Source organism: Passer domesticus, unplaced genomic scaffold, assembly GCF_036417665.1.
Source record: "Passer domesticus isolate bPasDom1 unplaced genomic scaffold, bPasDom1.hap1 HAP1_SCAFFOLD_236, whole genome shotgun sequence".
NCBI lineage: Eukaryota > Metazoa > Chordata > Aves > Passeriformes > Passeridae > Passer > Passer domesticus.
In genome coordinates this window covers 18,836-33,468 of record NW_026990015.1, presented here as the reverse complement: position 1 = coordinate 33,468, position 14,633 = coordinate 18,836, and the positions used below count along the sequence as shown (strand labels likewise).

The 14,633-nt window shown below is 50.0% G+C and overlaps 1 protein-coding gene across 1 annotated transcript in view; it reads left to right on the top strand.

Annotated features, from left to right (window-relative positions):
• The window catches only part of LOC135292220 (sarcoplasmic/endoplasmic reticulum calcium ATPase 1-like), a 35,056-nt gene that overhangs the window by 7,324 nt on the left and 13,099 nt on the right, over positions 1-14,633 (top strand). The window contains 10 exon segments of the mRNA XM_064406443.1: positions 1,278-1,382; positions 3,737-3,875; positions 5,283-5,363; positions 6,022-6,107; positions 7,827-8,124; positions 10,915-11,045; positions 11,047-11,082; positions 12,086-12,174; positions 13,536-13,638; positions 13,972-14,103. Of these exon segments, the coding sequence (XP_064262513.1) occupies positions 1,278-1,382; positions 3,737-3,875; positions 5,283-5,363; positions 6,022-6,107; positions 7,827-8,124; positions 10,915-11,045; positions 11,047-11,082; positions 12,086-12,174; positions 13,536-13,638; positions 13,972-14,103 (1,200 nt within the window).

The window sequence follows — 14,633 nt, the reverse complement described above, 5'->3', positions numbered from 1 at the left end:
AAAATTTCTTGTGATTTTTGGGGGGATTTTTTTGGGGGAAATTTCTGGGATTTTTGGGGGGATTTTTTGGGCATTTCTTGGGGAAATTCTGGGATTTTTTTCTGCAATTTCTGGGATTTTTCTGGGATTTTTAGGGGGTTTTTCTGGGATTTTGGGGATTTTGGGGTTTTTTTGGGGATTTTTGGGCAACGGGAGCAGTTCGAGGATCTCCTGGTGCGGATCCTGCTCCTGGCCGCCTGCATCTCCTTCGTGAGGCACAAAATGGGGCAAAAAAATTCAAAAATATCCCTAAAATTTCACTCGCCGGGATTTGGGGTTTTTTTGGGAAAAAATTGGGGGAATTTCGGGGAAAAAAATGGGATTTTTGGGGGAAGAATTTGAATTTTTTGTGATTTTTTTGCTGAATTTTTTGAGATTTTTTAAATATTTTTTTTTATTTGGGAGATTTTTCTCAGAGTTTTTAACTGGATTTTTTATGATTTTTTTCGGGATTTTTTTGAGGATTTGGGGGGATTTTTCTGGAATTTTTGGGGATTTTTTTTAGAATTTTTTTATTTTTCTGGGATTTTTGGGGGCATTTTTATTGAATTTTTTTGTGATTTTTGGGGTTTTTTTTAATTTTTCTGGAATTTGGGGGGGGTTCAGGGATTTTTATTGAAATTTTTTGTGATTTTTTTTATTTTTCTGGGATTTTTATTGAAATTTTTTTGTGATATTTTTGGGGATTTTTTGAGAATTTTTGGATTTTTCTGGGATTTTTTTTTGGAATTTTTTAAAATTTTTCTGGGATTTTGGGGGGATTTTTTCTGGGATTTTTATTGAACTTTTTGTCGATTTTTGTCGTTTTGTTATCGATTTTTGGTGATTTTTTGGGTGATTTTTTCAGGATTTTTTTGTTGATTTTGTATGATTTCTTTGTCGATTTTTGGGGGTTTTTTTCAATTTTTGGCGATTTTTTGCCATTTTTTTGTGATTTTTTGGACGATTTTTGTGATTTTTTTGGTGATTTTTTCACGATTTTTGGGCGATTTTTTCACGATTTTTGGTGATTTTTTTCATGATTTCTCACAAATTTTACACAATTTTTTCACTATTTTTTGCCCTTTTTTTTGCTATTTTTTGTTGATTTTTTCCCGATTTTTGGGCGATTTTTTCCCGATTTTTCCGTGATTTTTTCGTGATTTTCCCGCGATTTTTGGTGGGATTTCCACGGGATTTTTTGCGATTTTTGGGGCTAAACTTTGGGATTTTTGATGTTTGACACTCCTGTCCCCAAGGTGCTGGCCTGGTTCGAGGAGGGCGAGGAAACCATCACGGCCTTCGTCGAGCCCTTCGTCATCCTCCTCATCCTCATCGCCAACGCCGTCGTCGGCGTCTGGCAGGTGGGCGCAAGTTTGGGGACAGTTTGGGGGATTTTGGGACATTTTGGGGACATTTGGGGACTTTTGGAGACCTTTGGGACTTTGGAGATTTGGGGACATTTGGGGGATTTTGGGGGATTTTGGGGATTTGGGGGATTTGGGGACATTTTGGGACATTTGGGGACATTTTGGGATTTGGGGACATTTGGGGACTTTGGAGATTTGGGGACATTTGGGGGATTTTGGAGATTTTGGGATTTTGGGGACATTTTGGGGACTTTGGAGATTTGGGGACATTTGGGGGATTTTGGGGACCTTTGGGGGATTTTGGAGATTTTGGGATTTTGGGGACATTTTGGGGACATTTTGGGGACATTTTGGGGACATTTTGGGACATTTGGGACTTTGGAGATTTGAGGACGTTTGGGGGATTTTGGGGATTTGGGATTTTGGGGACATTTGGGGAATTTGGGGACATTTGGGGACATTTGGGGGATTTGGGACATTTTGGGATTTTGGGGACATTTGGGGACATTTTGGGGACTTTGGAGATTTGGGGACATTTGGGGGATTTTGGGGACCTTTGGGACTTTGGAGATTTGAGGACGTTTGGGGGATTTTGGGGATTTGGGAGATTTGGGGACATTTGGGGGATTTTGATGGTTTTGGGATTTTGGGGGATTTTGGGACATTTGGGACATTTTGGGACTTTAGGGACATTTGGGGGATTTTGGAGATTTTGGGATTTTGGGGACATTTTGGGATTTGGGGACATTCAGGACTTTGGGGACATTTGGGGACATCGAGGGGATTTGGGGACATTTGGGGATATTTTGGGGTTGGGGACATTTGGGGAACTTTGGGGACATTTGGGGGATTTTGGAGACCTTTGGGGATTTGGGGACATTTGGGGACATTTTGTGACTTTGGGGACATTTGGGGACATTCAGGACTTTGGGGACATTCTGGGATTTTGGGGAATTCCGACAATTTCAGGGATTTGGGGACATTTGGGGACAGTTTGGGACATTTGGGGACTTTAGGGGGTTGGGGACATTTGGGGATTCGGGGACTTTGGGGACATTTTGGCGACTTTTCGGAATTTTGGGGGATTTGGAAATTTTGGGGACACTTGGGGACATTTGGGGACATCGAGGGGATTTGGGGACATTTTGGGGACATTTGGAACACTTTGGAGACCTTTGGGACTTCGGGGATTTGGGGACCTTTGGGGGATTTGGGGACATCTGGGGACATTTGGGGACATTGGGAGCATTTGGGGGATTCTGGCGGATTTGGGGACGTTTTGGGGAGGTTCGGTGTCCCTTGTGGTCCCTCTGATGTCCCCAATGTCCCTGTGGTGTCCTGTGGTGACTCAAACGTGTCCCCAAGGTGTCCCCAATGACCCAAACATGTCCCCAGATGTCCCCAAATGTCCCCAAATGTCCCCAAATGTCCCCAAATGTCCCCCCAGGAGCGGAACGCCGGAGAACGCCATCGAGGCGCTGAAGGAGTGTCCCTGTGTGTCCCTGTGTGCCCCAAACGTGTCCCCAATGACTCAATGATGTCCCCAAGGTGTCCCCAATGTCCCCAATGACCCCACAATGTCCCCAAATGTTCCCAAATGTCCCCAAATGTCCCCACTGATGTCCCCGCAGGAGCGGAACGCCGAGAACGCCATCGAGGCGCTGAAGGAGTGTCCCTGTGTGTCCCTGTGTGTCCCTGTGTGTCCCTGTGTGTCCCTGTGTGCCCCAAACGTGTCCCCAATGACTCAGCAATGTCCCCAAGGTGTCCCAAATGTCCCCGATGTCCCCAAATGTCCCCAAATGTCCCCACTGATGTCCCCAGGAGCGGAACGCCGAGAACGCCATCGAGGCGCTGAAGGAGTGTCCCCAATGTGTGTCCTACAATGTCCCCTGTGCTGTCCCCAACGTGTCCCCAAGGATCCAGCGATGTCCCCAATGACCCCACAATGACTCAGTGATGTCCCCAAATGTCCCCAGATGTCCCCAAATGTCCCCACTGATGTCCCCCCAGGAGCGGAACGCTGAGAACGCCATCGAGGCGCTGAAGGAGTGTCCCCAATGTGTGTCCCCTGTGTGCTGTCCCCAACGTGTCCCCAATGACCCCAATGACCTCACAATGTCCCCAAATGTCCCCAAATGTCCCCCAAATGTCCCCAAATGTCCCCCCAGGAGCGGAACGCCGAGAACGCCATCGAGGCGCTGAAGGAGTGTCCCTGTGTGTCCCTGTGTGCCCCAATGACTCAGTGATGTCCCCAAGGTGTCCCCAATGACCCCACAATGACTCAGTGATGTCCCCAAATGTCCCCAAATGTCCCCAGATGTCCCCAAATGTCCCCACTGTCCCCGCAGGAGCGGAACGCCGAGAACGCCATCGAGGCGCTGAAGGAGTACGAGCCCGAGATGGGCAAAGTTTACCGGAGCGACCGCAAGGCCGTGCAGAGGATCAAGGCCAGGGACCTCGTCCCCGGGGACATCGCCGAGGTGGCAGGTGACAACGGGGACACCGGGGACACTGGGGGGGTCACAGGGTCACAGGGGTCACAGGGACACTGGGGACATTGGGGACACTGGGGACACAGCAGTCACGGCCAGGCCGTGCAGAGGATCAAGGCCAGGGACCTGGTGCCCGGGGACATCGCCGAGGTGGCAGGTGACACTGGGGACACCGGGGACACCGGGGACACTGGGGACACTGGGGACACCGGGGACACCGGGGACACTGGGGACACCAGGGGTCACAGGGACACTGGGGACACCGGGGACAGCCAGGGGTCACAGGGACATTGGGGACACTGGGGACACTGGGGACAGCCAGGGGTCACAGGGACATTGGGGACACTGGGGACACTGGGGACACTGGGGACATTGGGGACACTGGGGACACTGGGGACACTGGGGACACGGCCAGGCCGTGCAGAGGATCAAGGCCAGGGACCTGGTGCCGGGGGACATCGCCGAGGTGGCAGGTGACACTGGGGGGGACACTGGGGACACCGGGGACACCGGGGACACTGGGGACACTGGGGACAGCCAGGGGTCACAGGGGTTAAAGGGACACTGGGGACACTGGGGGGGTCACAGGGTCACAGGGTCACAGGGGTCACAGGGACATTGGGGACACTGGGGACATTGGGGACATCCAGGGGTTAAAGGGACATTGGGGACACCGGGGGGGACAAGGACCTCCCAGTCCCTCCCAGTTTGTCCCAGTCCATCCCAGTCCATCCCAGTCCCTCCCAGTCTGTCCCAGTCCCTCCCAGTCCCTCCCAGTCCCTCCCAGTCCCTCCCAGTCCCTCCCAGTTTGTCCCAGTTCCCCCCAGTCCCTCCCAGTCCCTCCCAGTCCATCCCAGTCCCCCCCAGTCCCTCCCAGTCCCTCCCAGTCTGTCCCAGTCCATCCCAGTTTGTCCCAGTCCGTCCCAGTCCCTCCCAGTCCCCCCCAGTCCCTCCCAGTCCCCTCCCAGTTTGTCCCAGTCCCTCCCAGTGCCATCCCAGTCCCTCCCAGTTTGTCCCAGTCCCTCCCAGTCCTCCCCAGTCCCCCCCAGTCCCTCCCAGTCCCCCCCAGTCCCCCCCAGTCCCTCCCAGTTTGTCCCAGTCCCTCCCAGTCCATCCCAGTTTGTCCCAGTCCCTCCCAGTCCATCCCAGTTTGTCCCAGTTTGTCCCAGTCCCCCCCAGTCCCTCCCAGTTTGTCCCAGTCCCCCCCAGTCCCCCCCAGTCCCTCCCAGTCTGTCCCAGTCCCTCCCAGTCCCTCCCAGTCCCCCCCCAGTACCCCCCAGTCCATCCCAGTTTGTCCCAGTCCCCCCCCAGTCCCTCCCAGTCCGTCCCAGTCCATCCCAGTCCGTCCCAGTCCATCCCAGTTTGTCCCAGTCCGTCCCAGTAAGCCACGCTCTGTTCCCAGTTGGGGACAAGGTCCCAGCCGACATCCGGATCATCTCCATCAAATCCACCACGCTGCGGGTGGACCAGTCCATCCTTACTGGTTCGTACTGGTTTATACTGGTTTGTGCTGGTTTGGGGCCGGGAGGGGACTGGGAGGGGACTGGGAGGGACTGGGACAAACTGGGAGGGACTGGGAGGGACTGGGAGGGGATTAAAGGGTTAAAAATGGGAGGAAATTGAGGTTAAAGTGGGTTTTTTATACTGGTTTGTACTGGTTTGTACTGGTTTATACTGGTCCAAACCAGTTCAAACTGGTTTATACTGGTTTGTACTTGTTTAAATCAGTTTATACTGGTTTACACTGGTCCATACTGGGATCTCAGTGAAGTTGGGAGTAGGATTGGAGGGGATTGCTGTGTCCCAGACTGGTTTTTACTGGTTTGTACTGGTTTATACTGGTCCATACTGGTTTAAACTGATTTATTCTGGTTTAAATCAGTTTAAACTGGTTTATACTGGTTTAAATCGGTTTAAACCGGTTCAAACTGGTTTATACTGGGATCTCAGTGGGGTTGGGAGCAGGATTAGGGGCGATCGTTGTGTCCCAGACTGGTTTGTACTGGTTTGTACTGGTTTGTACTGGTTTGTACTGGTTTGTACTGGTCCATACTGGTTTGTACTGGTTTGTACTGGTTTGTACTGGTCCAAACCGGTCCATACTGGTCCATACTGGTCTAAACTGGTTTGTACTGGTGCAGGCGAGTCGGTGTCGGTGATCAAGCACACGGAGCCGGTGCCCGACCCCCGCGCCGTCAACCAGGACAAGAAGAACATGCTGTTCTCGGTGAGTGACGTCATCGATGACGTCATCGATGACGTCATCGGCCCCGCCCGCCGGTTTTGGGGCCGGAACAGCCGAATTTGGGGCTAAAAAAACCCCCAATTTTGGGGTAAAATATCTCATTTTGGGGTCTAAACCCCCTCAAGTTTTGGGTCAAAAATATCTCATTTTTGGCTCTAAAAAAACCCCAAATTTTGGTGTAAAATGTCTGGGTTTTGGGTCCAAAAAAAGTCAGTTTTTTGGAGTCAATCCCCCATTTTTGGGCCCCAAAAAACCCCCAAATTTTGGTGTCAAATTCCTCAATTTTGTGTCTAAAAAACTCCTAATTTTGGTCTGAAAAACCTCAATTTTTGGGATTAAATTACTCATTTTTGTGTCTAAAACCCCAAAATTTTAGGGTAAAAAAATCTCGTATTTGAGTCCAAAAAACCCCAAATTTAGGGTCAAAAATCTCAATTTTGAGTCCAATAAGCCCCAAATTTTAGGGTAAAATCCCTGAATTTTGGCTCTAAAAATCCCTCAATTTTGGGTCAAAAATCTCAATTCTGAGTCCAAAAAAACCCAAATTTTAGTGTTAAAAATCTCAATTTCGAGTCCAAAAAAACCCAAATTTTAGGGTCAAAAAATCTCAATTTTGAGTCAAAAACCCCCGAATTTTGGGTCAAAAATCTCATTTTTGCCTCTAAAAAACCCCAAATTTTGGGTCAAAAATCTCAATTTTGAGTCTAAAAACCCCAAATTTTAGGGTCAAAGATCTCATCTTTGCCTCCAAAAAAACCCCAAATTTTAGGGTCAAAAATCTCATTTTTGGGTCTAAAAAACCCCAAATTTTAGGGTCAAAAATTTGAATTTTGGCTCTCAAAATCCCTCAATTTTGGGTCAAAAATCTCATTTTTAAGTCCAAAAAAACCCCAAATTTTAGTGTTAAAAATCTCATTTTTGAGTGAAAAAAACCACAAATTTTAGGATCAAAAAATCTCATTTCTGGGTCTAAAAAAACCCAAATTTTGGGGTCAAAAGCCCCATTTTCTCCATCTCCTCCCACCCGTGCAGGGCACCAACATCGGGGCGGGCGCGGGCCGTGGGCATCGTGGTGGCCACGGGCGTCAACACCGAGATCGGCAACAGCCCTTCCCTTTTGGGCCCAAAAAGGCAAATTTTGGGTCCAAATCCCCCATTTTTGGGTCTAAAACCCCTCAAATTTTAGTGTAAAATATCTCATTTTTGGGTCAAAAGCCCCCCAAATTTTGGGATCAAATCTCTCATCTTTGGGTCTAAAAGCCCCTAAATTTTGGTCTGAAAAACCTCAATTTTTGGGATTAAATTACTGATTTTTGCCTCTAAAACCTCGGAATTTTAGGGTCAAAAATCTCATTTTTTGATCTAAAAATAGCCAAATTTATGGTCAAAAATCTCATTTTTGACTCCAAAAACCCCCAAATTTTAGGGTCAAAAATCTCAATTTTGACTCCAAAAAACCCCAAATTTTAGCGTTAAAAATCTCATTTATGTGTCCGAAAAAACCCCAAATTTTAGGGTCAAAAATCTCATATTTGAGTCCAAAAATAGCCAAATTTTAAGGTCAAAAATCTCAATTTTGACTCCAAAAAACCCAAATTTTAGCGTCAAAAATCTCAATTTTGTGTCCAAAAAAAGCCAAATTTTAGGGTCAAAAATCTCATTTTTGGGTCTAAAAACCCCCCAAATCCTGTTCCCCTGCAGGGCACCAACATCGGGGCGGGCAAGGCCGTGGGCATCGTGGTGGCCACGGGCGTCAACACCGAGATCGGCAAGATCCGCGACGAGATGGCGGCCACGGAGCAGGACAAGACGCCGCTGCAGCAGAAGCTGGACGAGTTCGGCGAGCAGCTCTCCAAGGTGATCTCGCTCATCTGCGTCGCCGTCTGGGCCATCAACATCGGCCACTTCAACGACCCCGTGCACGGCGGCTCCTGGATCCGCGGCGCCATCTACTACTTCAAGATCGCCGTCGCCCTGGCCGTGGCCGCCATCCCCGAAGGTGCGGGGAAGGGGGGTTTGGGGTGGGGTTTGGGGTTTTGGAGAAGGTTTGTGGACCATTCGTGGCGATTTGTGGGGTTTGGAGAGGGTTTGGGGTGGGTTTGTGGGGTTTTTGAGAAGGTTTGTGGTCATTTATGGGGTTTTGGAGACCATTTGTGGTCGTTTATGGGGTTCTGGAGAAGGTTTGGGGTGGGTTTGGGGTGGGTTTTGGGGTTTTTGAGAAGGGTTCGTGGTGATTTATGGACCATTCGTGGTCATTTTTGGGGTTTTGGAGAAGGTTTAGGGGGATTTGTGGACCATTCATGGTGATTTATGGGGTTTTGGAGAAGGTTTAGGGTCATTTATGGGGTTCTGAAGAGCATTTATGGTCATTTCTGGGGTTTGGAGAAGGTTTGTGGTGATTTGTGGACAATTCCTGGTCATTTTGGGGTTTTTGAGAAGGTTTGTGGACCATTCGTGGCGATTTGTGGGGTTTGGAGAGGGTTTGGGGTGGGTTTGTGGGGTTTTGGAGAAGGTTTGTGGTCATTTATGGGGTTTTGGAGACCATTTGTGGTCGTTTATGGAGCATTTATGGTCATTAATGGGGTTTTGGAGAAGGTTTGTGGTCTTTTATGGGGTTTTGGAGACCATTTGTGGTTGTTTGCGGGTTTGGAGAAGGTTTGTGGTGATTTATGGACCATTTGTGGTCATTTATGGGGTTTTGGAGAAGGTTTGTGACCATTCGTGGCGATTTGTGGGGTTTGGAGAGGGTTTGGGGTGGGTTTGTGGGGTTTTGGAGAAGGTTTGTGGTCATTTATGGGGTTTTTGAGAAGGTTTGTGGTCATTTATGGGGTTTTGGAGACCATTTGTGGTCGTTTATGGGGTTTCGGAGAAGGTTTGGGGTGGGTTTTGGGGTTTTGGAGAAGGTTTAGGGTGATTTGTGGACCATTCGTGGTGATTTATGGGGTTTTGGAGAAGGTTTGTGGTCATTTATAGGGTTCTGAAGAGCATTTATGGTCATTTCTGGGTTTTGGAGAAGGTTTGGGTGGGTTTTGGGTGGGTTTTGGGGTTTTTGAGAAGGTTCGTGGTGATTTATGGACCATTCGTGGTCATTTTTGGGGTTTTGGAGAAGGTTTGGGGTCATTTTTGGACCATTCGTGGTGATTTGTGGGGGTTTGGAGAGGGTTTGGGGTGATTTATGGACAATTCCTGGTCATTTTGGGGGTTTTTGAGAAGGTTTGTGGACCATTCGTGGCGATTTGTGGGGTTTGGAGAGGGTTTGGGGTGGGTTTCGTGGGGTTTTGGAGAAGGTTTGTGGTCATTTATGGGGTTTTGGAGACCATTTGTGGTCGTTTATGGGGTTTTGGAGAAGGTTTGGGGTCATTTTTGGACCATTCGTGGTGATTTGTGGGGGTTTGGAGAAGGTTTGGGGTGATTTATGGGGTTCTGAAGAGCATTTATGGTCATTTCTGGGGTTTGGGGAGGGTTTAGGGTGATTTATGGACCATTCATGGTCATTTTTGGAGTTTTGGAGAAGGTTTTTGATCATTTTTGGACCATTCATGGTCGTTTGTGGGGTCTTGGAGGAGGTTCGTGGTGATTTATGAATCATTTGTGGTGATTTATGGGGTTTTGGAGAAGGTTTGGGGTGGATTTTGGGGTTTTGGAGAAGGTTTGGGGTCATTTTTGGACCATTCAGGGTCATTTTTGGAGTTTTGGAGAGCATTTGTGGTGATTTGTGGGGTTTTGGAGAAGGTTCGTGGTCAGTTTTGGACCATCCATGGTCTTTTTTGGACCATCCATGGTCATTTATGGACCATCCATGGTCATTTTTGGACCATCCATGGTCTTTTTTGGACCATTTATAGTCATTTTTGGACCATCCATGGTCATTTTTGGACCATTTATGGTCATTTTTGGACCATCCATGGTCATTTATGGACCATTCAGGGTCATTTTTGGAGTTTTTGAGACCATTTGTGGTGATTTGTGGGCTTTTGGAGAAGGTTCGTGGTCATTTATGGACCATCCATGGTCAATTTTGGACCATCCATGGTCATTTTTTGACCATTTATGGTCTTTTTTGGACCATCCATGGTCATTTATGGACCATTCAGGGTCATTTTTGGAGTTTTTGAGAGCATTTGTGGTGATTTGTGGGGTTTTGGAGAAGGTTCGTGGTCAGTTTTGGACCATCCATGGTCTTTTTTGGACCATCCATGGTCATTTATGGACCATCCATGGTCTTTTTTGGACCATTTATGGTCATTTTTGGACCATCCATGGTCAATTTTGGACCATCCATGGTCATTTTTGGACCACTTATGGTCATTTTTGGACCATTCAGGGTCATTTTTGGAGTTTTGGAGAGCATTTGTGGTGATTTGTGGGGTTTTGGAGAAGGTTCGTGGTCAGTTTTGGACCATCCATGGTCTTTTTTGGACCATCCATGGTCATTTATGGACCATCCATGGTCATTTTTGGACCATCCATGGTCTTTTTTGGACCATTTATAGTCATTTTTGGACCATCCATGGTCATTTTTGGACCATTTATGGTCATTTTTGGACCATCCATGGTCATTTTTGGACCATCCATGGTCATTTTTGGAGTTTTTGAGACCATTTGTGGTGATTTGTGGGGTTTTGGAGAAGGTTCGTGGTCATTTATGGACCATCCATGGTCAATTTTGGACCATCCATGGTCATTTTTGGACCACTTATGGTCATTTTTGGGGTCTCCAGCTGACCACCACGGGTCTCTGACCACCCCCCGGTGGCCCCGGTGACCGCGGTGTCCCCGCTGTCCCCAGGGCTCCCGGCCGTCATCACCACGTGCCTGGCGCTGGGCACGCGCCGCATGGCCAAGAAGAACGCCATCGTGCGCAGCCTGCCCTCGGTGGAGACGCTGGGCTGCACCTCGGTCATCTGCTCCGACAAGACCCGGCACGCTCACCACCAACCAGATGTCCGTCTGCAAGGTGGGGCCCCGGGACACCCCAAAATGTCTCCTGGAGAACCTAAAATTTCCATGGAAACGTCAAAATTTCCATAAAAACATCAAATTTCTCCTGGAGAACCCAGAATTTCCATGGAGACCTCAAAATTTCTCCTGGAGAACCTCAAAATTTCCATTAAAACCTCAAAGTTTCTTCTGGAGAACCCAAAATTTCCATGAAGAACCCAAAATTTCTTCTGGAGAACCTCAAGATTTCCATGGAAACGTCAAAATTTCCATAAAAATATCAAAGTTTCTTCTGGAGAACCTCAGAAATTCCATTTAAACCTCAAAATTTCCATAAAAATCTCGAAATTTCTTCTGGAGAACCTCAGACTTTCCATGGAAACCTCAAAGTTTTTATTAAAACCTCAAAGTTTCTTCTGGAGAACCCAAAATTTCTTCTGGGGAACCCAAAAATTCCATGGAGAACCAAAAATTTCCATGGAAACCTCAAAGTTTTCGTTAAAACCTCAATATTTCTTCTGGAGAACTTCCAAATTCCATGGAGAACCTAAAATTCCTCCTGGAGAACCCAAAAATTTCTCCAGGAGAACCCAAAATTCCACCAGGAGAACCCAAATTTCCTCTCAGGAACCCCAAAAGTTCTCCTGAGGAACCCAAAATTCCACCCGGGAACCCCAAAATTCCACCAGGAGAACCCAAAATTCCACCTGGGAACGCCAAAATTTCCATGGAAACCCCAAAATTCCTCCTGAAGACCCAAAAAATTCTCTCGAGGAACCCAAAATTCCACCCGGGAACCCCAAAATTCCTCCAGGAGAACCCAAAATTCCTCCAAGAACCTCAAAATTCCACCAGGAGAACCCAAATTTCCTCTCAGGAACCACAAAAATTCTCCAGAAGATCCAAAATTCCACCCGGGAACCCCAAAATTCCTCCAGGAGAACCCGAAATTCCTCCGGGACCCCCCGAGGAGCCCCGGGGTCCCCGGGTGTCCCCAAAATGTCCCCGTTTGTCCCCAGATGTTCATCATGGACAAGGTGGAGGGCGACGTCTGCTCCCTGAACGAGTTCTCCATCACCGGCTCCACCTACGCGCCCGAGGGAGAAGTGTGAGTCCGGCGTGTCCCCAAATGTCACCCCGGGGTCCCCAAATGTCACCTCGGGGTCCCCAAAGCCACCGCGGGGTCCACAAATGTCACCTCGGGGTCCCCAAAGCCACCGCGGGGTCCCCAAAGCCACCCCAGGAGCTCCAGACCTCCAAAACCTCCTCAGATGTTCTCAAAACCATCTCAGATGTTCTCAAAACCTCCTCAAAGGTCCTTAAAACCTCCTCAGAGGTCCTCAAATGCCACCTCGAGGTCCCCAAATGTCACCTCGGGGTCCTCAAAGCCTCCCCAGGAGCTCCAGACCTCCAAAACCTCCTCAGATGTTCTCAAATCCCACCTCAGGGTCCCCAGATGTCACCCCAGGGTCCCCAAATGTCACCCGAAGGTCCCCAAATCCCACCTGAAGGTCCCCAAATGTCACCGTGGGGTCTCCAGATGTCCCCAATGATGTCCCAAATGTCCACCTTGACCCCGATGTCCTTCTTGACCTTGACGTCCCTCAAGGTTCTCTTGGTCCTCAACATCCACCTTGACCCCGATGTCCCCAATGTCCCCAAGGTCCCCAATGTCCCCAATGACCTCGATGACCCCAGATGTCCCCAATGTCCCAATGTCCCCCTTGACCCCGATGTTCTCCTTGACCTTGATGTCCCTCAAGGTTCCTCAAGGTTCCTCAAGGTTCCTCAATGTCCACCTTGACCCCGATGTCCCCAATGTCCCCAATGTCCCCAATGACCTTGGTGACCCCAAATGTCCCCAATGTCCCCCTTGACCCCGATGATCTCCTTGACCTTGATGTCCCTCAAGGTTCCTCAAGGTTCCTCAAGGTTCCTCAATGTCCACCTTGACCCCGATGTCCCCAAGGTCCCCAAGGTCCCCAATGTCCCAAATGACCTTGGTGACCCCAAATGTCCCCAATGTCCCCCTTGACCCCGATGTTCTCCTTGACCTTGATGTCCCTCAAGGTTCCTCAAGGTTCCTCAAGGTTCCTCAATGTCCACCTTGACCCCGATGTCCCCAATGTCCCCCATGACCTTGGTGACCCCTGGTGACCTTGGTGTCCCCAATGTCCCCATGTCCACCTTGACCCCGATGTCCCCAATGTCCCCAATGTCCCCAATGACCTTGGTGACCCCAAATGTCCCCAATGTCCACCTTGACCCCGATGTCCTCCTTGACCTTGATGTCCCTCAAGGTTCCTCAAGGTTCCTCAAGGTTCCCCAGGCCCTGCTGCCCCCAATGTCCCCAATGTCCCCTGACCCCTGCTGACCCCCGATGTCCCCCATGACCTTGGTGACCCTGTGTGATGTCCCCTGTGATGTCCCCTGTGATGTCCCCTGTGATGTCCCCTGTGATGTCCCCAGGCTGAAGCAGGAGCGGCCGGTGAAGGCGGGCCAGTTCGATGGCCTGGTGGAGCTGGCCACCATCTGCGCCCTCTGCAACGACTCCTCGCTGGACTACAACGAGGTGACAGCGCTGTCCCCTGCCCGGCCACCTGTCACCTGGGTCACCTGTGTGACCTGTCACCTGTGTCACCTGGGTCACCTCTCACCTGTCCCATCTGTCCTGCCTGTCCCAACTGGGTCACCTCATGGTGTCCCCAAACTCTGGTGACACCCATGGAACCCACCTGTCCCACCTGTCCCACCTGTGTCACCTGTGTCCCCTCTGGTGTCCCCGTTGTCCCCAGGCCAAGGGTGTCCATGAGAAGGTGGTGAGGCCACCACGACCTCTGTGTCACCTCCTGGTGTCCCTGTTGACCCCATTGTCACCTCTGGTGTCCCCTGTCCCTGTCCCCAGGCCAAGGGTGTCTACGAGAAGGTGGGCGAGGCCACCGAGACGGCGCTCACCTGCCTGGTGGAGAAGATGAACGTCTTCAACACCGACGTCAGGAGCCTGTCCAAGGTGGAGCGCGCCAATGCCTGCAACGCCGTGAGTGTCACCTGCGCCACCTGGGCCACCATCGGGGTCACCTGCGCCACCTGGGCCACCATCGGGGTCACCTGTCCCACCTGTGTCACCTTCTGGGCCACCTGGAGAACCTCCCGTTGTCACCCTGTCCTTGGTTCCTCTGGTTCTCCCCATGCTTTGGTGTCCACCATGAGTCCAGAACCTGTCCAAGGTGGAGCAGAAGTGTCACCTGTGTCACCTGTGTCACCTGCGCCACCTGGGCCACCATCGGGGTCACCTGTCCCACCGGTGTCACCTTCTGGGCCACCTGGAGAACCTCCCGTTGTCACCCTGTCCTTGGTCCCTCTGGTTCTCCCCGTGCTTTGGTGTCCACCATGAGTCCAGAACCTGTCCAAGGTGGAGCAGGAGTGTCACCTGTGTCACCTGTGTCACCTGAGCCACCTGGGCCACCATCGGGGTCACCTGTCCCACCTGGGCTTTCTGAAACCTGAGTCCCACCACCCCAAACCTGGGTCCCACCACCTGAAACCTTCTCCAAACCTTCTCCAACC